At 45.2% G+C, this 25527-nt stretch overlaps 1 protein-coding gene across 1 annotated transcript in view; it reads left to right on the top strand.

Annotated features, from left to right (window-relative positions):
* ADAMTSL3 (ADAMTS like 3) overlaps positions 1–25527 on the top strand; it is a 2358716-nt gene that overhangs the window by 468808 nt on the left and 1864381 nt on the right. Inside the window, exon 3 of the mRNA XM_086958228.1 lies at positions 11616–11735. Within this exon, the coding sequence (XP_086814354.1) occupies positions 11616–11735 (120 nt within the window). The remainder of the gene's footprint in view (positions 1–11615; positions 11736–25527) is intronic.

Here is a 25527-nt window from a genome sequence, read left to right as displayed (position 1 = left end):
TTCTGTCACATGAAATGAAACCAAATTAAAAACATAATTTAAAACATAACTCTCATTATGTTTTAATTCAATATGAACTACCGCCCTGTCATAATTTTTTCTGATCAACAACCGGTAGTCTTTTGTCCCTTTCTGTTGGAAGGCTCTAATACGCGTGAATGACGCTACCGCGTCATGCCTGGATCTGACATGGCAGTTCGGCTTTTGGCGGCGGCAGACGCGAGGTGAAGAGGTAGGCTGATCAAAAAAACCCGCTATCCTACATCGTAACCGAATTAGCCGGTCTCTTGTCCAATTGACCAAATTTGCGCACATTCTTGTTGCAGCGCCTTGTGTTATTTTTAACATCGGAACGGGGACTTGATCTGAGCACCTGCAAGCTCCTACTGGAAGACGCTCGACATGTGCAACGCCTGACACAAAAGGTATGCATTTCGACTGTTGACCCACTAGTGTCCAGCGCCCATAAGTATTTTAAACTGGGGAGTCAAAGATTTATTGTGTCCCCCCAATTGCTGTCTCCTATGCAGTGTCCGGGGACGCTCTGCTCGAGTTCTGTCAATTAACGTCTGAATACCCGCCACAGACGCCGCACCACCAAGTTCAGGGTAAGCCTAATTTGAAGTTTGCATTAGGCTTCATTAGGTTATATTAGTAACAATGAATTGATTTTCATACAAGTTTAGTAATAGACCGCCCATGCCTTATTAATTACAGGTGGTTAATCGCGGTCAATCATACCATCCGTCCATCCCGGAATAGGAGGACGAAGGCATCCCATAAGTAATCTGTGGGTAAGCAAATCACACTACTTGGAATAACTATATCCATAGATACTTTATTAAAATCCTGACCACCATTTTAATAATTTTCACCTTAGGTTACTTCTGTGAGAAGTCTACGGTAAAAACGTATGTGCAACATCCGTCCTGAGGAAGACCCGCAGGTCGAGGCTCCAACTTGCCCATGTACCGAAAGACGGGTCGAAACGTCGACGCCCCTTCTGTCATGTACAAATAGGACCACCCCGGAAAACCATTATACATGTCATTATTGACTGTATAAATGAATGAAAAATAACAGCAATTAACTGTGGCCTTTTTGTGATACTAGCTGAATTTTTAGTACAGCTGCAACAGATTTGAATTGTTTAAATCTTTTTCACTTGTCACTACTTTCTTTTTGAGGCTTACACCCTTCTCATCACAATCACTTCCTTTCTCCCTCTCTCTTTTTTCTTGCACTTCTTTAGAAGCTGATTGCTCTTCTTTTTACCGTTAGTTTAAAATTGTATATAATTGTATAAATGTATATAAAATATCAAGTCCAAAAAATTGAGTAAATTATTAAACTCCTCATTTTTTCAAATAATCCTTTGGTGTGTGTCAGGTATTTTACAATAATTGATGTTTTGTTTAGGTTGCCTCAGTGGCAATCCTGATTGATTCAACGGAGCAGTTTGATCCATGAAGCTCATTAAATAATTAATGTGGTGCAGACTTAGCCTGCTGATAAGGAATTAACTTGGTTGGGACCATTGTTTTTCAGTATAACATTAACTACCCAGGTCCTTGAACCTTATTGGGTTACCCCATTCTAGTAATGGTGTAAGGTATTAATAGCAACTTGTGCCAGCTCGCTCACTAGTTTCTGAAGCTCATTATTATCTTTCTTGTTCTGACGTGATTTCTTAGGGATGACTGATCTGTTTATCCGGGATTTGTATTCTGCACGTCTCCGTTTTGGATCTGTTCTTAGTTCTGCATCCTTTTGCTTTGTATCCCATGTTTGATTGTCCCTTCCGTTTCTATTGGAGATGTCGTCAGTGCTAGCTAAGTTCTGTGTTGCTGTGAGTGCGTTTGTGGGTGAGGGTCTGCACGACGCTGGTATTGTACTAGAGAGAGGTATAGGAAGGTTGATATCTTCTACCTCATCCAATTCCTGGTTGTCATAGGGTATTACACTCAAGGCCGATGTATGCTCTACATGGGAGGTCTCATCGTTTGGAAGCGAAGACGACTCCTCTCTTTGGAGCTGGTCTTGTTCCTTGTTTGCCTGATTGGTAGACCTCTCTGTTCTTTCTGTCGCATTCTCAGGTGCAGACATTACTATTTCAAATCTATCTTCCGGATTAGGGCTTTGAGCATGGTGTCCCCTGTTTCTATTGGCGCCTCTGGTGATATCGTAGGTGTCGGGAGTGTCTCCTGGTGGGGTCAGGTGTAGTTGGTGTCTTGAGTCTTCTAGTGAATCTTTTACTGTTTGGAATATCTTGGCAAATTTCTCCAGTTCTCAATTTGCTGCTTGTATCAACACAATTCCAGATTTATATATGGTGATGCTTAGTTCGGCTCTGCATCTTTTTGATGGTGAGGTCATCATTTTTGTGCCATGAGGGATGTTTTTCGTCGCTTTTATGGCAAGCATCCTTGAGAAGGCATTGCGCCATTTAGCTGTTTTATTTGTGTACAATATGAGGTCATTCATTGTCGTGCCTTTAGTTACATTGAAATATAGGTCCGCAAATAGTATGTCCTGGTTTTTTCTCAGGGTGTCGTGTTTGAACTTTTTAGCTGCATTTTTGGTTAAATTAGGTGGGTATTTTATATTCTGGGCATTTGAGCCGACAGTCTCTAGGTATCTTCCGCTCATTCTAGCTCCATGTTGCATGTCTTATGGTGCCTCTTTCTCTGTTTGATTCCGGGTAGAAAAGCTGCTGATGTTGTTTTGTGCTAGTTCTATACTTCCTTTCCAAATCTAGGCGTGTATAGATAAAGATTTGCTGAGTAGTGGTAGATATAATTTCTCTTTCACATAATTATTCTTCTGTTATCTCTTGGTGGTTGTTGTTCCTGATGATAGTAATAGGTAATCTCTTAGTTCTCTAGTTATCTCTTAGTAGTTGTGGCTCCTGATGATAGTAATTAGTAACTAGTTAACTGACCCTTGTTATGCTCTGGGTTGTGTATTATAGTAAGCAGTCATTGTAAGATGGCTGCCGTTATGGTGGTTCTTCAGTGGGCAGAGAAGACTTTCTCTCTTTCCACTTCTTCGAGTTAGTCCCTCTTCTCTGATCGACTGGTTCTACTTCACTGTTGGTTGTTCCCAGTCAGTGTCAGTGTAGTTTATTTGCACTAGTCAGGGTATGACCTTTATTGATCATTGATTGTAATCCAAAACTTGAGTTGGAACGGACGATTAGTTTATCTTATCAGGGATATTGCAATTTCCACGAATATCAATGTCTGATTTGGGCGCCATTTTAAGGTCAGGCATGGCTGTTTTAAGCTTCCCGGTTGTTTCAATCTTCAAAGTTTATGATTTTTCCCTCTATTTCTAGCCATGGGTCCCACCCTATTTCGCCTCACTCACCGCTAGGCGCGAGAACCCCTCAAGCCCCACGAGATGCAGTCTCGTTGCTCCTCCGCTCGCGACTTCCGTTTGCTGCTGATATCTCCGACTGGCCGATTCGTCTCCAGTCGTGCCTCAGTCACCGACTCGCGTCTGTTGGAGCGGGCTGACTACGAGATCCTCTGTCTTAAGATGATGGCCCTCGCGGAGTCCCCAGGCCTCATCACCTATCAGGGGTCGTCTCAGCTCCCACGCAGATTCCGGGCTTCTTCGTGTCAATTTTGTGTCGGGGGTCCCGCAAACATCCCGTCGGCAGTCCGCGTGATGCGGCTTCTCGAGCCCAGCTTCCTCCAAGGCAGCACGGTTGGGCAGTCCGTCTCCAGGGATGGTCTCTCTTCCAGGTCAGTGTGTGTCCGGTGTCCGGTGTCCGGTATTCTGCTGACCGGTCTTCTGCGCCGATTTTTAAATGCGCTAGTTCCGCTGCTCACATTTCTTCTTCTTCAGCTCCTCAGGTGTTCGATCTCGTCAAGGGGGTTAGCTCGTCTTAAGGGTTATTCCTGGGATTTAAACCAGTTACGGTGATCCCTAACCCAGGAGCTCTTTCGCAGAGCTCTTAGTCGGCGGCCATCTTCCTAGTTTTTTGCAGGTCGATTGCAAAGCTATACACATCTCCAACAACCCCACAGCACACGGTTCTGGAAGACTACTTTGACTCAATAGAACTTATATGGTTCAGCTGAGCGCACCACAAATTCCTTGACATACCATTCACCGTCGAGAATGTACTTCGGGTCATTGGCAGCATGCGAGCGGACAGGGCGCCAGGTGAATACGGCCTAACTGCACAATTCTTTAAAGAATACTCTGAGTTACTCTCCCCTCGTCTCCTGGCGGTGTATCAGGAGGCATCACAGGAGGGGATCCCCCCTGAATTGATGCGCGAGGCTATCATAATTACCCTTCTTAAACCAGACAAGGATCCCCAGCAGTGTGATTCATACCGCCCGCTCTCATTGATCAATCTGGATGCCAAGACCTTTACCAAACTGCTAGCCCCCAGGCTTTAACTACTGCTTCCATTGATAGTACTGCCAAACCAATCTGGTTTTGTCCTGGGTAGATCAACATCAGATAATCTCAGAACGCTTTTCGGGCTGCTGCACTACCTCGCACCACATTTATCAGCGGCCGCGGCGCTTTTGGATGCCACAAAGGCATTCGATTCCCTTGAGTGGGGATTCCTGTTCCCACTTCTCAAAAGGATGGGCCTGAGTCCAGTCTTCATCCAGCAAATCCAGCTTCTCTACACCCGACCCACGGCGTGTCTCGGGGTGAATGGGCTGGTACCGGAGCCGCTAGCTATCTCATGGGGCACCAGACAAGACTGTCCTCTATATAGCCGTTAATGTTTGCATTGCGATAGAGCCACTGGCGGCACGTTTGCGGAAGTACCATACTAATAGAGGGATTGGCTTCACAACCAGAGCGCTTACCGTGTCACTGTATGCGGATGACATTATTCTATATATGGTGAACCCCAAAGACAACTTGTCGCCCATGACACAGGAAGTAGTATGCTACAGTGGACTCTCCGGTGTCAACATCAACTGGAGTAAATCTGTGTTACTCCCGCTCACGCCTGGAACTCAGGCTTTTGCAACTGACTATGCGTTGGTCTGGGCGCCCGGTCCCATTAGCTATCTGGGCATATGGTTCAGCAGTAACAGTAACCTACAGGAATTATGGACTGCTAACTATGGCAGGGTGGTGGCCTGGTTTGAAGAGTGAGAAGGTGAAAGACCCTTCCCCTCTTCCTCGCAGGCCGCATAGCGGTGGCCGAGATGATTATATTACCGAAACAACTTTATCTCTTTGTTAACATCCCCCTTCTACTTCTGATGCACTTCTTCAACTGTATACGGTTGCTTATGATTGAACTAGTGTGGGCTGGGGGACAGCCAAGGATAGCGTAGGAGATGTTAACACTACCACAAGAGCAGGGGGAATGGCGGCCCCAGACTTTGTACTTATGCATACAGTGCACAAGCACAGTTTTTAAATTTCTGGGTGCAGCCTACACCCTTTCAGCCGCACGTGTCAATAGAAGTAGGCTACGGCAATATTCCACCCTTACAAATGCCCACGTGACAAAATAGACACGGTACAAGTCATGAGATGGGCATGGGAAGGTCTTCGAAAGCTTGCACGCTTCGATTTGCTCTACTCCCCATCCATGCCACTCCCTAACAATCCGTTGTACCCCCCGCTTATGGAATGAAAGGCACAGGCGCATGTGATTAATGATACATCACGGTGGGTGACAATACCTTTCTCATGCTACAGCAAATGTGTGATCCCACAGAGCCCGCAGCGCTAAACATGCTATTGTATTATCAGCTCTGTGCATCCTGCAAGAGCAAATTCCCCACATTTCCAGACCCGCCACCGATGCTAAAGGCACTGTAAAACCTGTTGGCAGTGGAGTCAGGGCAGAAGCTCGTCTCACATATTTACAGAAGCACACAAAAGGAATTTCCAATCATTGTTTCTACTTCTCATCGGGCATGGGAGGAGGAGCTGGGGGTCAGTCTCACGGATGATCCATCACCAGGTTGCTGGGTCTTCCTGAGATAAAGTGGTGAGAGGAACAGACACATGCATGTGCATGTGCCTGTCCCCTCACCAAGAGCTTTCTACACCCCTGTAGTGTGTCTGGAGCCAGGCCAGGAAGAGCAGGGTCTTGTGCATTGTAAAGACCTTTCTTTGTTGTCTCCCGACTTCAAAGATGAAATGAGTATAGGTACTGGACATCTGACGCCATATACTCGGAACACTTCTGGACTGAGGACTTACTGCCAAGAAGAAGAGCTGCTGTGCTGCCAGGAGCGACTGACACTTCACTGCTTGCTTTGATGTGTTGGCCAGCAGCTTCTGTCTTGAGAGTGAGAGGACTGGACTTTTCTCTTTGCATCCTGCTTTCTAAGGTTCTCCAAGGGCTTGAGTTGAGCTTGCCTCCTTTTGGAAGTCTCAGGGCCAAGAAAGACTTCACCTGCAGTGCCTGGGCTTTTCTGCTGGGAGCCCTACACTGGCAAGTGGTGCCAAATCCAGTTCCTGGGCCCTGGGGAGTGTGTTTGCTGTGCTAAACAAGAAGAAACCATTACCTCGACCTTGATTGTGACTTCAGAGCTGGAGCCGCTGTTTGACACTGCGCTGCTGCCTGTCCGGGAGCCGTGGTTCTCGCTTAACGCAATTACTGCATCACAGGCCCCTATGTTACTGCAGTGCCTCTGAAAGTCCACCATAGTGTGAATTTTGAGCACCACATGATCAAAGTCTGTGACGTCTGACTCTGACTCCACCGCAGCCCCTGTGGCCCCATGGTGTGACATTGACACTGCAAAGTCAACGCCTTGTGGCCACAAGTGGAACCGAGGCCTCACCACCAATGCTGCATTACCTCCCCAGTGCCTTGCAACGTCCCGGGCGTCACCGGTTCAACTATTCTGCACTGCCTCCAGGAACTGATGCCTCACCTCTGTTGTGCAATGCACCGTCCGGAGCACCAACATGCCAACAACCTGCACCAACAGTAAGGAACCGATGGTGCACCATGCTAAGTGACGCCTCACCCTCAAAATCTTGCACTGTCTTTGTTTTGTCATTGTTTTCCAGGTACTGTAACCGGGGTCTCTACAACTTTGTAGCCATCGGGGCCGGCCCAGAACTTTGATATTCGACTTCATCGAGCCCATTGTCATAGCCAGAGCTATTGTGTTTCTAAGTGCTATAACTGCTTTTAATCTTGAAGAATTAATTTTTTGATATCTATAGGTTGTTTTTTTGTCGGTTTGGTCTTGTTTTACTCAATAAATATTGGCTATTTTTCTAAACTGGTGTTGATTACGTTTGTGGTGTTTTCACTGTGTTACTGTGTGTGTGCACAACTGCTTTACACATTGCCTCTTTATTTTAGCCTGACTGCTCTGAGCCAAGCTAACAGAGGGTGGGCACAGCTAACCTTAGTGTGTACTGCACATACCCTGACTAGGATTGTGGGTCTCTATTTGGACATGGTGCATACCTCTGGGAACTAGAGACCCCATTTCTAACAGTATGCTTGCAATTATTTATGCATGTATGTATGGAATATATACATATTATGAACATAACTAAAAGGCAGCAGTGTGCTGTACAGGGTCAAGGGCAAGGATACAATTAAAAGGTGACTAGAGGGGAAGCTGGCTCAGAGAATAGGGATGGACTGTTACTACGTCATGATGCAGGGTTCTTTAGAGATTTTTCCTCTCTTTCCTAATTGGTTGATCCAATCCTTTTGGATGCAGGACTGTTGTTTCAGATCCTGGGTGCATAAATGGCAAAGGCCTGTTGGAGTGTTTTTCGAGTTTTTTTGCACTTCTTTATCTAAAAGTCTGATTGTGACCTGAATGCAATTGGGCTGAGAGCCAGTGGAGGTAATGAGCTTGCCAAGCAGGTAGGCAGGAGTGCAACTGTGGTAGCTTTATTATGATGCAGCTGGTTTTTGGTGATGAAGCTGGAATGGGCTGACATGGGGAGCCAGCAGAATTCAATCAAGTTGGAGGTGAGGTGGTAATTGTTCTTCAGGTTTTTGATGAAGCATGCTGTGATGGGTAGGATGAACTAAAGGGGAGCCAGTGTGAAGTCTGGGAAGCTATGAAGGAAGGGTTCTGCCACCATCCAGATGGGAATCTTCTGGAATCTGGAAGTGCCTATGTATATGAACCAGTGGCAGCTGGACAGAAAGGACGAGAACCAGTGAAGGCAGTTGCCAGTGAATCTTTATCAATACTTCAGAGTGTGATTGACGGGGATAGGAATCCATTGAGTCAAATTGGACTGAAAAGCACAGAAAAATCATAAGGCAGGGTCACCTTTGTCTGTTGCTATGAGGGCATTGTCAGTGATTTTTAGTAGAGTATAGCTGTGTCTGTGCTGTAGTCGGATCTGACCCATATTAGTAGCTATGTAGAGGAAGATTGGCATTGATGTTATCCTGGAGTTGTGCATAAGATGCCTTTTCAAATAATTTGCCAAGGAATTGGATTTAGGTGATTGTCTAGTAGTCGATGAGGTCATCAGAGTCTAGTGTGTTTTTGGAGGGCGGCTTTGACGATTATGACTAGGATTGATTGGTTGATTGATTTTGCAGTTTATATAGTGCTAAAATGCTCTGGGGCACCTTGACACTGCTTCAAGCACAGGTCTCATATCTTATGTCACACAAACAGAGAGCTAGTTGTTAAAATCCAGGTTTGTAATGACTTCCTGAAAGATAAAAGATTCAGACTGTCTCTTAGTTGTAGGGAGAGACTTCCAAAGTTTGTCTGTTCCCGCAATGAAACTTTTACAACTCCATTGAGCTCTTTTAATCCTAGGGACAATCAGAGGCTTTGCATTTGATGATCTTAAGTGTCTGGATGGAGAGTACCAGATAAAGTGTTTTATCAGAAAGTCTGGCCCATATTGTGTAAAGCCTTAAATGCTATACATAAGTGTTTGGGAGCCAATGCAACTTAAACAGTTCTTTCAAAACCTATTGATACTTAGGGACACCCAGAAGCAGTCATGTCACAGTGTGTAATTTCTGTAAGAGTCTTTTTTGAATGTTAAGGAACAAAGCATTCCCATAATCCACCTGAAATCAGGCTGATCCCCCTATAGTGCATCATTCAAAAAAGAGGGTAAAGTAATACTTATGAATAGATTTCTGCTCTAGGTCTCACAATTTGACTCAGTATCTACACCCATAAGTATTATTCGAATGTTGGATCAAGTCTGTTGTCATGTTGGCTTGGTAATATGGAGGTAACTCTCCTTAATTTCTGAGCATAAAGTCTGTACCTCTCTTAATTATGTTGTTGTTTGCTTTTCTGGTTCTTCCTTCCGATCATTTTGTAGAGCGCTCTGAAATCCTCACGGGTCATTTTTGGGCTATATAAAACTATATAAATAAATAATCCAGTTTGGACAGGGCTAACACAGTGACCATTGTCTTCTGAAGGTCTGGAGGAATGAAAGGTTAAATCTTCCTAATCATTTTTCGGATGAAGAATACTGAAGATATCAAGGTGTTAGTCTGATCGAAGATGACCCCTAGGTTTTTCACCTTTTTCACAGGGAGGGAATGAGTACCCAGATCATTTAGGCACCCGTTAGGTTACCAGAACAAGGTGTTTTTTCCCAGGAGAAAAACCTCAGTCTTCCCGGAATTAAGTCTTAAGCAGTTGGTCTTCATCCAAACATCTGTTGAAGTGCTCTGCTGTTTTGCCTGGGTTACTGTATATCGAGACAATTAACTGGGTGTCATCAGTATATGATACGACTGAAAAACATTTAACCAGCTTTGCCAACGGAGTAACATATAGAATGAAAAGGGTAAGGCTCAAGGACGAGCCCTGCGTTACCCCCCCCCCCCCCCATGCCAACCTCAATTGGTCAGAAGAGAAAGGTCTCATTCTTATGTGTTGAACTCTATCTGACAAAAAGGATTTAAGTAGTTTAAGAGCAATACCTTTGATTCCAAGCTTAAACAGTCAATCAATTAAAATGTCATGACTAACCATATTGAAGGCTGCCGACAGATATGATCAGGGTAGCCTTCCCTCCTTCATGCAGTATTGGTTGTAGCTCTTCAGAGGCAGCAACCAAAGCAGTCTCTGTGTTATGTACAGCACGGAATCCAAACTGATTTGGATCTAAAAGGTTGATGTTATTGATAAAAGATGTTAATTCTGTGTTTGGTGCCCTTTCTAGTATTTGTGAAGGAAATGGCAACCTGGCAATGGGACTGTAGCTGCTTGGTTCTGCTGGAATGAGGTTAGCTTATTTTTTTAAAGGGAAAATGGAAACCATGTTCCAGTCAGCTGGGAAGAATCCTGTCTTTATAATTCCATTAAGAATATTGGTGAGTTGATCACTTATAATTTCCAATGCTAGATGGAGTATCCGTGGAGGACAGGGTTAGATGGTGAGCCAGACTTAGTTAATTTTATACATTTTAGAACTTGTTCTGTATTCAGCGAGGAGAACAATTCCAGAATTTTTTATGAAGGTGGGGGCATATTGCCTGTGTCATCTGGTCTGCAGTGAGAATTGTTAATTGTAAAGGTGTCAAAAATGTCTTTAACTGTGCCCTGAAAGAATTTGGCAAGAGAGTTGCGAAGGCCCTGACTACAGTGATAATTATTAGGGTCTGGTACTTCGCTAGACTTTTTACTGTGCGAAAGAGTTCTTTACATGAGTTTTTGGACTGTACGTTTTTAGAGGAGAAGAATTAGCTATTTTCTTCCATAATTAGTTTTTGTAGTCAGATATAGATTAATCATATTTCTTTTTTTATCTGTAGGATCATAATTAGACATCCATTGCCGTTAATTCTTGCGACAAAGCTGCTTTTGTAGTTTACGTTTTTCAGTGAACCATGGTTCTGACTGGGTTTTAGGCCAACTAGAATTAGATTTAAATGGTGCTGCTAATTCTACCGCTGCACTAATCCAGGAGGAAATATCATGCACTGCTTGATTAACATCCGAATTCATAGGCAGCTTACATTCCAGAAGATCCATTTCACTCCAGATTTGACCATTTGTAGCTGAGGAAATCTTTTTATGTCTAGGTTGTGGGCAAGGGGTGTTGACCTTAAACATAACTACTCTGTGGTCTGACCACTGTACCAGTAAGGACGCCATAACTTTCAGTAGGGAGTTATTAGTAAAAATGCATGAGTGGGATGTCTGACCATCTGCTTTAACTCCAAATTGGCCATTGTGTCAATTAAAGAAGCAGTGTTACAGTCATCCGTTTTTTCTAGATAGATATTAAAATCTCCTACAATGGTGAATTCTGACGAATCAATACTAGCCTTGATAAATAAAGCTATCTAAAAAAGCAGCTGTTGAACCTGGAGGCGATAAATTAGCAGACCCTCAAATGTGTAGCATTTGCTAAGTTCTATCTGAAACTGGGTGTGACATACTTTCTCTGGGAAGAACTTATATGAACAAGAGATTGATTTTAAAAAAAGAGACAATTACATTTTTATTCAAAATTGTGGTGTGGCTGCATTGTGTCCTAGCTTGATTTTATTTGATTAAGAGTTATTAAATTACACAGCTGCAAAGTATTACCTTCTACGTTTTTCATCAATAAGCTGCTGATTATTGTATTAGGTTTAAATTGAGATTTCTGCTACTGAACAATCACATTTCAAAATATGTATTCTTTTGCAGGATGCAGCACAGCAGTCCCAGGGTGCATATTTCCTTCCGGAGTTTGCACTCTCCCCTCAAGGAAGTTTCCTGGAAGACACAACAGGAGAGCAGTTTCTTACCTACCGCTTCGATGATCAGGTCTGTTCGGTAGCATGAGCCTTGTGTTACTTTGTGTGTACACATAGGAAATCTAAAGTAATGCAAATGTTTATATCTAGAACGCTTGATGTACATTCGAAGAAAAAAACATCAGGTGAGGTCACATGATGTTTGAACTTCTCTTGCAGGGTTGGGCACAACACAGTTCTCCTTTCCTCACAGAAACAGTGTAGCAAAGTTATGGTTTTCATAGGAAATCATGGACCGGAATGTAGGTTGCAGAGGCTGTGGTATCAGGACAAAGGACAAGTGGCATCAGTGCTTAAGTGGAGCTGGTGGTTGTCAGGGGGCACCAGCACTCACTTATTTTTATACAACAAAGAGTTACAGATAGCAAGAGAGAGAAAAACACACAAAATAGAAGGGAGGCAATAAAAGATAGAAAAGCCATCATAAAGGGAGAAAGCAGGAACCTGCAAGACTGAGTTAAGGGGCAAGGAGCGTCTGGTCGTGGATTCAACAGCTATGAGATGGATTGATGACTATGCAGTCTTGGTATTTGGAGCACCATCGTTTAATTGTACAGGCTGCTAGCTTTGGGCACTCACTCTCATTCTTTTACAAATGAACCTCTGGGAGGCACCCTTTCAAATTGCTAAATCAGGATGCACAACTAAGCCGAAAGAGGAAGAACAAAGTTAATAAACCAGAAAACAAGCCCAAGTCATAAACCAGCAATCAGACCTCCAACCATTCAGAGAATAAGACATTGATGGGTAAATATTTTGGTGTTGGTTCACATAGTCATGAGAGCACCTATGTTTAACTAAGGTGCACAAATGGCTTGAGTTAGGAGTGTGAATTCAAGTTCTATGTTTTTTGAAGAAACTTAAATTTACACCTGTAAATTGTTTTATTCACATGTAATATCATAAAAGTAGGGTCCATTTTTACGAGAGAGTTGATCGTATTTCAGCAGCAGGAAGAGGGTGTTTCAGTGTGAGAAAACTCCAAACAAACATTAGTTTGTTGGTATTTGCAAACTTTTCACAGACACTTCTCACCACTGATATTGTTCGTTGTAATCCTGTCATGGTCATGAGTAAACACCCATCAAAGGTGAAAAATTGCAAGGGAAATTCCCAAATTGTTTGAAGGTGAAGGAGAAAGGGTTTTCTTCACAGGGAATTTCCCTACACAGAAAAATAGGGAGCAACTTGCACATTTAGTATTGGTTTACACATGGGTATATATAAAGCATGAACAATTACGCAAGTGTGACTGCTTAAGCTTGTTAACTTTCTTGAAAAGCTAGAACTGTGGCAACCTTGTAGGAGTACTTTTGGAATTTTCGAGAATTGAGTTAAATATGTTTAAGCTGTAGGTGGAAACCTGTAGATGTAAACAACAGATGCTTCTGAATGTGCGGACAAATATGTGTCTAGCTTTGACACACGGACATGTTGTGTATGACTTAAAGTAATATAGTTATTCATGAGGCATTCGTACAACTAGCTTCCAGAAATGTGTCACATTTGGCAAAAGTACATGTTAGAGGTGGGAAAGGATCCACAACTCTGCAGTTTTTTCCTCTTCCTCATGTTCCTTCAATCCAATGTGGTAATTTTCAGCCATGACTACACAAAATGTTACCATTCATTTGAAAAATATATTTTTCGGGATGTACAAAGATTTGAAAAGCAACTACTTTTGAAATATGTTACTATTAGAATTCTCATCTGGGCCAATTATTCTGTCCTTTGGAGACTCTATTTCATGTCACCCTTTTGCCAAGCCATCACAATACAATGGATGGTTTTACCTGTGCTGAGTATTACTGCAGGACATTCTCAATCGCAGCCTTATCTTCAACCAGTATTGCATGCGGAAATATTATCAAATCTGATTTTGATGTAGAACATCTTACCTTTCCCCATGGAAAAGTCTGAGAATGGAGTAAATATATACCAATATTGATCCATTTTATGGAACAAGTAGAATACTTTACTTGATTTAAAAAGAGGATTGATGGGTTATAATATTAAAAATTAGTCAATTCAAGTCAATTAAAACTTTATTCGGCCACGTTCTGGCCATAAAGTACATTTTACATAAAAACACGTGCATTACAGGTTAAAATACACTTGGTTAAAATAAAGTCAGAATAAAAGACGTATTCTAACGACCCGGGTCATAATTGTTAACCCACCATATTATTTCTTTTACGAATTGCCCCTTATAAGAAACGTGCGACCCCGTAACAAACAAATGGGGAAAAAAGCATTTGTAGGTAGATCAGTGCTGTCCTAACTTGTGCAAATTGACAATCTCTTAAAAGTGGTAGGATGTATTTAGCTCGCAGCTCGGTATAAAAACCACAAAAGAACATAAAGTGCAATAGTTCTTGTTCAGAAAAGTTATCACATGCACATGGTTGCAAGAAACCTAAATTTGAAAAACCGTTGCGTACAGTTAGGAGCCAGAAGATACAATTAAATCTAAATCTAGATAAAATAAAGCGATGATGCAAATTATTAACAAAAGACAAAATTGGTTGAGTTAAAATACCAGGGCTTAAAATCATAAAATGTCTACATATAGGTTTCATAAGTTCATTTGCTTCTCTATGCAACGGTCTCCTCATTAAAACTTGAGTTTTTGAGTTTTTCACAGTTTCGGGGTTCAGCTTTCTGGGTTGATTAAATAGCTCTGGTTGCCCAAGAGCTCAAAGCTCCTGTGAGATTTAATGTAACAATGGAATTTCTGCAGCTCTTTCCAAACTCATGCAGACCTCTAAGATGTCTGGTTTAGATTTGGCTTTTCTCTGGACCACATTTTTAGCCAGCATATCAGGGGTGCTACAGCAATGTTATCTGTCAGGTAGCCCTGCTTTAATTCCTCATGTATTATAAAAGCTGTTATATTGGAGGGAGCAGCTAGGAGTTTTCGTAAATGTCTACCCCTTGAAGTTCATTACAATCCTTGTAACCCCAAACCACGCTACCATACACTGTCATAGCGACACATTTCTCATTGTATGTTTTCAGCAGTGGTTGTATGGGTTTGCTCCCTAGTCTTCTAGTGAAGTCCAGTGAGGGACCAGCTGCTCTTGCCAAGGTATTTTTCTTTAGAGCACACTGTGCTACACAAGTGCCCCTGTCATCAAATAATACACCCAAATGTGGATAAGTGGGCACATTGGTTAGCACTCCTCCTTTACAAGGAAGGGATTTATTCACCCTTTTAGGGTAACCAATTGACATTATGTGAGATTTATTTAAATTTACCGCAAGATTAGGAGCTACCATAAAATCAATAATAACCCTCGCATGTGCCTATTCTGCGGAGACCCCAGCCTCCATACTTACCGGCCCCCGCATTCTGCCGTTGCCAAAGGTGGGAAATAATGTCAACCAACAAAACCTGGTATCATTAGTGGTCGTTGTTGGCCGCAGTTTATTAATAACCAAAGACATATTAATAACACAAACTGGTTTCAAGCAATCTTCCATTTTGCGAACATTACTCATCAATCATAATTGGCATATTACACATTATGACACCCTCTTGTGATAGCGGGTGTCAGTCTCTTTGTGCCCTCCTTAGTTCGAAAATGGGGCTTGTACACAAACCAGTTTGTTGCCAGTCTATTGGTGCTCCAGTGGTTGGTTGCCCACGCCTTCTGCGTGTTGCGGAGGGGAGCTTTCCAGTCGGGAGTTAGGTCCCCAGCTCGCTACCAAATTGCGCCCTGCCGTCCGGCCGGGTCTGGGCCGCGAGTGCCATCTCCTCCTGTTACTCCCCTCCTTTATGCCGCCACGTCACCCTGCCGTGCGGCATTCAAAAGTGAGTGGCCATCCTCTTACACACCGCCCGCCGGTGTGTTTTCTTAGCCAACCAGTGTAGGATTTCCGCCACGCCGCAGGGAGGCCCACGTCTCACTGTGGCTCCCCCCCCTGCACCTGGTTCGTGGCTCCCACCTTTCTCCATATTTTACCCTTTTTCCTTTTTTTTTTTTTTTTAGTTGCAACCTGCGAGTGACAACATTGCACCCCACAAGTTATCCCAAAACACCTTCATCCCCTTTTCGGATAGGTGTACCCCGTCTTGCCCATAGAGGTCCGGGCGGCCCGGGTGGATGAGGCCGTGCCGAATTGATTCCAGGCCATTGGCGAGGCAAAACTTGTGCATTGCCACATTTAGCTTCCTTCTTGCGTTGTCGACGGCCTTGTTGGAATCGGCCCCTCTCCAATGTTTCCTGCTGATCATTTCGGACCAGACTACCGTCGTGGGTCCCAGCCACGCTGCTGTCTTGGTGAGATCCCTCTGGATGGCTTGCCCGACTGCTTTTCGCCCTAGCCGGGTCAGGTCGTTGCCCCCAAGGTGGATGATCAGGACGTCGGGCAACCAGGCCGAATCTGCCATGAGGCCGTCCAGCGTCGGCAGTAGCTGCTCCCATCTCATACCTGGCTGCCCTATCCACCGGATGTACGTCGCTTTGGGCCTGTTTATGCTGCGGCCCCCCTGCCGCCACCAAGACTCCATCCGGGACACGAATGAGTGCCCCACCACCCAGACCAGCTGCGGGCGACCCCCTGTCGAGAGAAAGCATTCTGTTAGGTGGCTTTCTGCGCACCGTGTGCATTTAAGAGAGGGAGGGGGGGTGCTGTCACCCTGCCGTGCGGCATCCCAAGGCGACTCCCTCTCCTTCCCCCCCCGCCCCCCGGGGCTTTCTCTCTCTTTTCTCTTTTTTTTTTTATATGAGGTGAGGGCGTATGTACGACTTGTACGCCCTGGAGCGCCATCTGGCCACTGCCTGGATCCTGTCCTCTGGCATGCCATGCTGCGCTGCCGAGGTCGCTGCGCCGATCCTGAAGGAGTGAGAGGCAAACGATGCCGCGCAATACCCGGCTTTACCAAGGCCTTGGCGCATTATGGCTGTAAACTGGAACTTACTCAGGTTCCTCCCGTCCTTATGTATGAAGAGAGGGCCCTCACCAGCTGGTCGAACCCCCATGTACTTGAATAACCAGCATACCGCGCAGAGCCCTGACTCTGGGATGCAATGGAGACGTATCGTCGTCCCCCTCCTTGCCCTGTCCGTTTTGGACTGTCTCAGCGTTAATTCAACTGCCCTCTCCATTGGTTTAATGTCTCTTGCCTGCAGGCATTGCTGCGCTGGGCCCGACTTGCTGGGGGCTACCAATTCGCTGATACGGAATGCTCCGAGGAAAGCCGTCGTGAAAGCCGCCCTAAATAGCAGCAGCTCATATTTATCCGATATTAAGCCTGTGAGGGCTCTAAGGAGCTGGCCCAATTTGGCAAAATCGATGGGACGCCTGTCGTCCTTCTTTCTACCTTCAACCCTCCTCCAGCCTTTTAAGGCCGTCTTCAGATAGGCCGAGGTAGTGGGGTCCTCGCCTGTGTAAAGCCTGGCAAAATGGGCGATGGCGGACAAGTGCGCCTGGGCCCACGATCTCGTTTTTCTCGACTCGAATGCCCATTGCACGAATTTCTCGACTGCTGTGCGAGTTTTTGCCCTGTCTTCCAGCGATCTTAGGCCCCCAACTCTCATTACCGTGGACGCGTATGTCCTGTATCTTCTGTTAGCCTCTGCGGTAAGTGATTGCCCTATTAGCCATGATAAGTCTACTCCCCCAGGTCCCAAAGGGACGATGGAAAGGGGGTCATCTCCTTGTCCGCCCCGTGCACCAGTTCTCTGAAACGTTTCATTTGGGACCGTGAGAGCGCGTCTGCTGCTGAGTTCTCTGCCCCTGGCACGTGGCGTGCTTTCAGCTCCAGGTTCCCTTCCAGCTGCAATTTAATTAACCGTCGCATTAGCCTCAGCATGTCCGGGCATCTCGCTGCGCCTCTGTTAATGGCCTGCACTTCTCCCGTGTTATCTGACCAAAGCGTGAGTTTCAGGTTCTTTATTTTCTCGCTCCAAATGGTCAGAGCCACAATGATCGGGAACAGCTCGAGAAACGTGATGTTCCTGGTGAGCCCCTGCGCATGCCACTCATCCGGCCACTGGCTGGCGCACCAACTGTTTCCCAGGACCGCGCCGAAGCCAAGGCTTCCGGCCGCGTCTGTGTAAAGAGCTATCTGTTCGGTCGTTACCCACCCTGCTCTCCAAATCAGCACCCCATTGAAATCTTGTAGGAACTCGTCCCACACCTGCAGGTCCTGTTTCACGCCTGCGCTCAGCCTGATGTGGTGGTGCTTGTGGGTGACGCCGGCCGTTAGCCCTGTTAGGCGTCTTGAAAATACCCTGGCGGGCGGGATTACCCGAGCTGTGAAGTTGAGTCTACCTATCACTCGTTGGATCTCCCTCAGGGTGGCCATGCTCCGACCCCGTAGCTTCGATACTTCCTCGCGAAATTCTTTCACTTTGCCTGGGGGCAGCCTGGCCGTTCCCGCTATAGAGTCCAATTCTATGCCCAGGAACGTGAGACTTGTGGTCGGGCTTGTAGTTTTTTCTTTTGCGAGGGGGACCCCTAGGGACCTAGCTAGATCCTCGAAGGCTGCCAATGTGCTTGCGCACACTGAGGACCCTGCCGGGCCTGTGAACAGGAAATCGTCTAGGTAGTGCAGCTTTCCACCTTCCTGGTGCCGGTCATGCAGCGCTCATTCTAAGAAAGTGGCAAACTGCTCAAAGTATGCGCATGAAATTGCGCATCCCATGGGCATGGCTTTGTCAATAAACGCGTCCTCGCCCCATTGGAAACCCAGTAAATGGAAGCTGGAGGGGTGGACCGGCAATAGCCGGAACGCAGATTCAATATCGGCTTTCGCCATGAGGGGTCCTCTGCCTGTCGCCTTAACCAGCTTGATAGCGTCGTCGACTGACGCATAGCCCACTGAGCAAGCTTCGGGGTCGATACCGTCGTTCACGAAGGAACCTTCCGGAAACGATAGGTGGTGTATCAGCCTGAATTGACCTTGTTCTTTCTTGGGGACCACGCCTAGCGGGGAGACGACTATGCCTTCTTGCAATTCCTTTGGGAGGGGGCCCTCAACTCTACCCAGTTTCACTTCTTTCTCTATCTTGGCGCTAACAACTTCGGGGTGTTGGCTTGCCGACTTCAGGTTACTCGCCCCCGCCGAGGGGAGCGGGCCCTGGAATGGAATAACAAAGCCTTGCTCGAAGCCCTCCACCAGTGACCTGGCCTCTGCTTTGTTCGGGTATTTGTTTGCTAATCTGCGCAGCTGTTGTGTAATAATGGGGGATCTGGCCAGCTGGCGCCTACAAATGTCCACCAGTCCCCTCCTTTCCCCTGCGTTGGGGCTAACGCTTCTTGCTCTTTTCTCTCTTCTCTCTTTTCCCTTCGTGTTTGGAACCTTTGCATGCAACGGTGGCGTGCTTGCCCCCGCAGCTAGCGCATGCGTGTTGGAACTTACAAGACGAGCCCCATGAGCAGTCTCCCGCCTCGTATCTCCAACAGATCGCCTTAGTTGCGGTTGGGGAGTACGATCTCCCGTTCGACCGCCTTTGATACGAACCACTCTTCCCCTTTTGGTAGGAGCTCCGAAAGGGCTGGTCGCCTTTTCCCGCCCAGGCCCTAAGATCTTTGGCTGTGAGCATCTTGTGGATGAAACCCGAGACATCCTCCTCATTCCACTCCATTTCGGGGTGCCTCTGCATTTTTTATCTAAACCCTTTATCGTATTCTAACCAGGCATCCCCCGGGAACTGCCTCCGTGCTATGTGGATATTGGCCTCGTACAGCCACAAGTTAGCCGCGCAATGGGGGAACCTTTCCACTATAATGCATGCCATGATTCTAAAAGCATCTAACCAATTGTCGAAACTGCGCTCTTTTCTGGCCCCACGCCTTTCTCTCCTGTCCTCTTCCTTCCTGTCGCACGTGGTTAGATCAAGTCCCTCTAGCTGTATTTCAAGCAGCGAAAATATGTCAATGAATTCCTTGCGCCATATCCTCTCTTTTACCGCTAGGGGGATGAGACATGCCAAGCCGGTGGCTTTCGTAGTCAGGGACGCCGGACCGGGGGATGGCCTGATGTAATGATCGTTGACTACCCCGCTCGGAGGCGGGCTTCCTGAAACGGGGCCGTAACCCCAACCGGGTAGTGGGGAGATTTGTTCCCCCTGAGCGGACAAGCTTACCTGTTCTTGCACTCTTGTCTGGCGGGCCCACCCCGGGTCGACCATATGCCACGTGAGACCCGCCGCTTCCTCCGCGCGCTGCTCCCTAGGCCCTGCTAACCCTTGCCCTGCGCCATTAAGTAGCCCCGGCGCCAGCGATTTTAGACATTCCCTTACGATGTTGCTAATATGCTCACCCTTTTTCTTTTTGTCGGTGGTCTCGCTCTGGTCGCTGCCCTCTGGTCTCGGCGGGAGGGGTTTCTGCCGCACTTTCCTCGGAGGGTTCCTCTTCGATGTTCTCTTCATCGGCGTGTTTTTCAGCTTCTTGGGTGCGGAAGGCCCTGGTTCTTCGTCCGCCTGTTCTACCGGTCTGTTCTCTTTCCCTTTGCCCAGGTGGGGGTGAAGCCAGTCGTCGCCGTGGATGGCCGATAACTCGCGGATCTTCATCAGCACCTCTGCCATCTCGTCCGGCTGGCCTTCCGACATGTCGTGAGTCTCTGCGCACTTGTGTGTGGCTTCTTGGCTTCTCGCGTCTGCGTCAGGCCGTCTGCTGGGGGCACAGCTAGCTGCGTGTGCTTATCCCGGGCTCTGAGCTTGCCGCGGTTTTTACCTGTTGTTGCTTCGGGGGAGCTGGCACGGCGCGCCGCGCTCCGTGAGGCGTCCTCGGTGATGACGACCTTGATCTTCAACTGGAGGCCTTGCCGTCTTCCGCTTCGTCCTTCGCCGCGTCGCCTCTCTTCCTCTTCAGTCGTTGTTGCTGTCGCGCCGTTCTCCCAGCTCCTCGAATGCGATGTGCTTCTGCTGGGAGGGCGGCGTCGCTTAAATCCTCTTGAGCCCTCCATGCAGGCCTCAGGTGAGTCCCCCTGATTGGGGGGTTCAAACAAAGCCAGGTTGACCATTGGGCGCCCTTTGGGGGCGCTCAGGTCAACAGGTCACTTCCGGTCGGGTGGCTGGTGCGCACCCCGCTTCCGCTGGTTCCTGTGCGCATCGAAGCGCCCAGAACCAGTTTACCCCCGCTGGTGGCACCACGAGGGTTATGGCGCCGGCCCTCGAGCCTCCCCCACCCTTTGGGCGGGTGCGGCGGCCTCTGCAAAAGTATAAACTAAAGATTTCAACGCAATTGGGATCCTGGCAATTAAAACTGCGTCATCCGCATATAAAAGTGCTGGGATTGATTTAGAACCTACTATAGGAATGTCTAGACAAGAGTTAGACAGCACTGCCCCCAAAATATTTATATACAATGTAAATAAATAAAACTGGGGCAAGAATGCACCTCTGCCTTACTCCTCTTTTTACCTTCCAAGCATTAGATAAGGAGCCATCTTCATTGTACTTTACAGAGGCGGTTACATTAAGGTGGGACCAGTGAAAGAAACTTACTAAATTCATGTCCATCCCTATTTCTATTAACAAATACCATAGCTTGGACCTATTTACCCTATCAAAAGCGGACGTTAAGTCCATAAACTCCAATTACATACATCTTTTTTTATCTAGGGTATATTTACTGGTTATCATGAGTAGATGCATACATTGTTCCACTGTGTCCCTGCCTTTGCGAAAACCAAACTGTAATTCTGGCAACACTTCCTTTTCTTCCAACCAGGGTGCTAGGCTATCTAAAATTACTTTACCCATTATTTTTGCTGCTGAGTCTAAAAAAGAAATTGGACGATAACATCCCGGGACTTCTCTAGCACCTTTTTTAAAAATTGACAAATCACCTCCGTTGACCATGAGTGTAGATGACCGACCCTTAAGACCGCATTGAACACTCAGGTTAAAATGTTCGCCCATGCACCCGGGTCTGACTTATATATGTCCACAGGTATCCCATCAGGAACGGGAGCTTTCCTGGCAGATTATTCAAAATTAATCTGCTGCACTATTTATTTCTTGACTAATGATGTAGGTTAAGTCACTTGTAAACATTCCTCATTATTCAAAATATATGAAAATTCTTAAATATTAGTGAGTGGAATGAAAACATATTCCTCCATACATTTCTAAATAAAATGCCTCATTTATATTCTATTTTATGACCCATTTCTTTCTTTCCCATGAGTACTTGTGGATAGATGAAGAAGGTGATTTGTTCATACTTCAGAATTTGCAATGAGATGCCTAATTTTGGTTGTCACACTTGTCAAATTTTATTTGTTGTGGTGGATTGTGTAGGAGTCTGCTGTGCATGAGCTGGAAGACTGTTCTCACAATTTTATTCTCATGCTAACATTTTAAATAGCTTTGTTCATGACTCATTTGTTAAAACCTTTGAGCTCAGCCTGCCTGCACTTTGGTAGACATTAATGTTCATTTCAAAATACTTTGTTTATCACATCAAGTGTGGTTCAAGTCTAGAGAGGAAATATGTGAGTATAAGAGGTGGGATGTAAATATTAGAAATAATTATCTTTCTCGGCTATATCATTTACAAGCATACTGTGTTTGATATTGTAAATCATGCTTTGTTGTTTGGACTAAGAGTTGACTGAAAATTCCACTTAATGTATAGTGTGAAGGTTGGTCCCATTTCTCAGAGGCACTTGGCACCGAAGTTCAACTTAGCAGTGCAGATGTGAGGGCCTAGCTGTAATCAATGGAGCATGATGTATAAGTGAGACAAACACTTTGAACATTGTGTCCGACATCCCCCTAAAAAAGTGTGTACCATCCGATGTTACTTGCATCCTCTAAACAACAAGGAGAATGAGAACAGTGGATTTTTACTAACCAGTTCCAAATGACCCCCTAAGTCTGTTTACTTTTTGATAGTCATCAATTATAAATCCAAGGTTCAAGCTTTGCATAAGACAATTATTTAAAGTGGATAAGGGGTGACATGTTTTTTCTATAAAATAACCATATTCAAAGCTCTGATATAAACTATATGTTTCATTGTATTTGTGGGACTAATTTGGTTGGCACAAAACAAATGTGAGAGTTAAACATAACCATGTTATTCTTGTAGTCTGTCAATTTTCACCTATTGTAGCGACTGGAAACCCTGCTCACTCTTTCAATTGAAATTAATTTACATTGTCATACAATAACCCCAGCTGGATGGTTCCTTTGTATATGGAGCCCTCAAAAGTTCCTTTCTATATTTTATGCATTTTCGCATTTAACATCTGGATGTTGTCTTCTCTCCCTTGTCAAAACAATAAGCTCGCATTTGGGAAGTGCTCATTGTCATGAGTCCAAAAGCAATTCATCTGTCCTGTGAGTCCAAACTGGGTTTGTATTTCATATCCCAGCTGGCACAGCATCCAGCCAACAATGGACCAGGAGAAACCTACTTTCCGATTTAACAAGCCTGATTAGATTTATCCATGGCCCATGCACAGCATACCTCCTCTTGTGACTCCAAGTCAAAATCCTACTTCCTGTGGCACAACAATTCTCAACACTCGAATGCATTTTAATTCTACATTTGTTGGCATGTAAAGCAAGTCAATATTGAATGAAGATTGTTAGCAACTTTACTTGTGCAATAAATATAGCCGATCTAGTCATTAGTACATTTTATCCATTAAAATATGAGCAGAGAAGGCTTATACAAGCTTATACTAAGGTTGTTAGCCAAGGATGTAATACTGGGTGTATAGCATCATGCTCTATTGAGATCTCGAAGGATTATATTGTTTCATTTAGTGATTTACCACTCTGTATATTTGTGGCATTATATACACACATTCGATCAGTTGTTTACCTTTATGTTTTCTCTTATGGTTCGTTAGATTACATTTTGCCCATTCTGGGTAGAAGAGAATGCAACAGCTACTGGAGGAATTTCTCATAACACAATCTTTTTTTGTTTCACTCACACATGAGCTGTTTCCTCTATATAAAGACCCACCACCAACAATATATACTTTCAGAAAGCTGTTGCTTTCAGAAACATGCTGTGTACACTTATAGTAGTAGAGCCCATTGGTCAATTACCAAAGAGAAATGTAATATATAATGCAAGAATGATCTCAAAGAGAAAATACATGTGTTATATTCCCATCTTGGCTCTTGAATTGAATACAACATATGAAGAGAAAAATAACTGTGTATAGTAATCCTTGCTTTGCCATGCTTCTTTGCAAATTCTGCTTTGGGTACACTATGATGTGTACATGAAAATGCCAGTGGAAAAAAAAGTTTTTAATGACAAGATAAGAATCCCTCATCACATGGTAGAATTAAATAAGTGGGGCTTTGTGGTTTTTGTCTTCAATTGTGTGCCTAGCTTTTCTATTTAGACTTCATTCACATTAATGTAAGGAAAGCATGATAATAGCCACAGACCAAAGGTCTATAGTATATCTAATCTTAAAATAAGGTATATGCATTTCTTGTAAATAAGCACTTTGTTAAGGTTTTCTTTTGTAAAGTTAGAAATATGAGGTAGACATAACCAGTGAGTGCATGTTTATGATGAGGTTGCATCAGTGTCGTAGATAGTATGCATAAGTAGCTTCTTGGGTGTATTATGAAAGGAGGCACATGATGGTGATTAGAATGATCAGAAACAGCCAGATGTAATCCCACAGCATCTGCGAGCATAGGATCGTTTTTTGCTTCTCTTGTCATTGGAGGGTGAATATGCTATCCAACATTTTGCTATGATTCCAAAACTACTATTGCAGATGGGGGACACCAGGTTTGTCTGTTTTTGATTACTCCTTGGTAACCAGCTCAGGCCTAGTTTCTCTTGATGAAAACATGTGTAGAGGTATTGTTAATTCTTCCATTTTCACAATTGTGTTCAAACTCTGGAGGGAAATCAACATGGGTTCAAATAAGTGGGTCATATCAGTTTCAGACATCTTTTTTCTACAGAGTTATCAGATAGTAAACTATTGTAGATTGGTGACTGGTATCTATAGTCCAATGTAATTTCACTACAGGCTGTCTTGGCAAGATACTGATTAGCCAGTTGAAGATGCCTTTATTCAATTCCTAATGTACTGTTGCTCTTTGTGCAGCTGTTATTGGATGCTGCTATTCACATCACATTTAGCAATGGAGGCTTGGGCACCAAGGATGAGTAAAATGTATGAATCAGCCTGAAGAGTGTGTCAGCTGGGTGTAGTCCTAGGAGAGCCTTTATAATGGAGTGATTAATTTTTGCTGGAATTGTAGAAAAGGGTTTGAGTTGTTAAAATCTAGTTTGCAGCGTCAACATTATCTGCGCCATCTTGTCCCTTTTTAGGCCCATTCGTGCGCGTAAGCGGCAGCCATTTTGAATGCCATGGCCTCTCTGCCCACTACCGATAGCAGGCGAGTCTCTCTCTCTCTCTCCTAACCTCGCAAGCATCCCCCGCGTGCTGACGGCCCCCGCTCTCACATGCTTGGGCCATAAAACCCTCTTCGGCGCAACCCTGTCTCAGAACCCCATCCTGTTCCCAGATCAACACCTCCCTCCATCCCTTTCATGATCCCGTATCCCTTTGATAAAACCCCCCTTTCCTCTGTGCCCGATTGTCCTGCTCGTTCCCAGGCCGCCACCTGGCCCTGCGGATGCTGTTTATTGCCCCCCCATACAGTAGGAAGCTCCCCCCATCAAAGGATCCACAACTGATCAAAGCCCCCACCCCATGAGATCCGATCAACCACATGCATTCCGGGAATCGGCGGAATGCCCAGCTGCGTGACAATCATCATCTGTTATGACCGGGGTGGGGACTTCTACTGTAAATGTGTGTGGGAACGGGCTTGAAGCGGGGATTCCGA

This window comes from Lissotriton vulgaris, chromosome 2_1 (assembly GCF_964263255.1).
Source record: "Lissotriton vulgaris chromosome 2_1, aLisVul1.2, whole genome shotgun sequence".
Classification (NCBI taxonomy): domain Eukaryota; kingdom Metazoa; phylum Chordata; class Amphibia; order Caudata; family Salamandridae; genus Lissotriton; species Lissotriton vulgaris.
The sequence above is the reverse complement of the archived record's forward strand: the minus strand, read 5'-3'. Positions and strand labels throughout refer to the sequence as shown.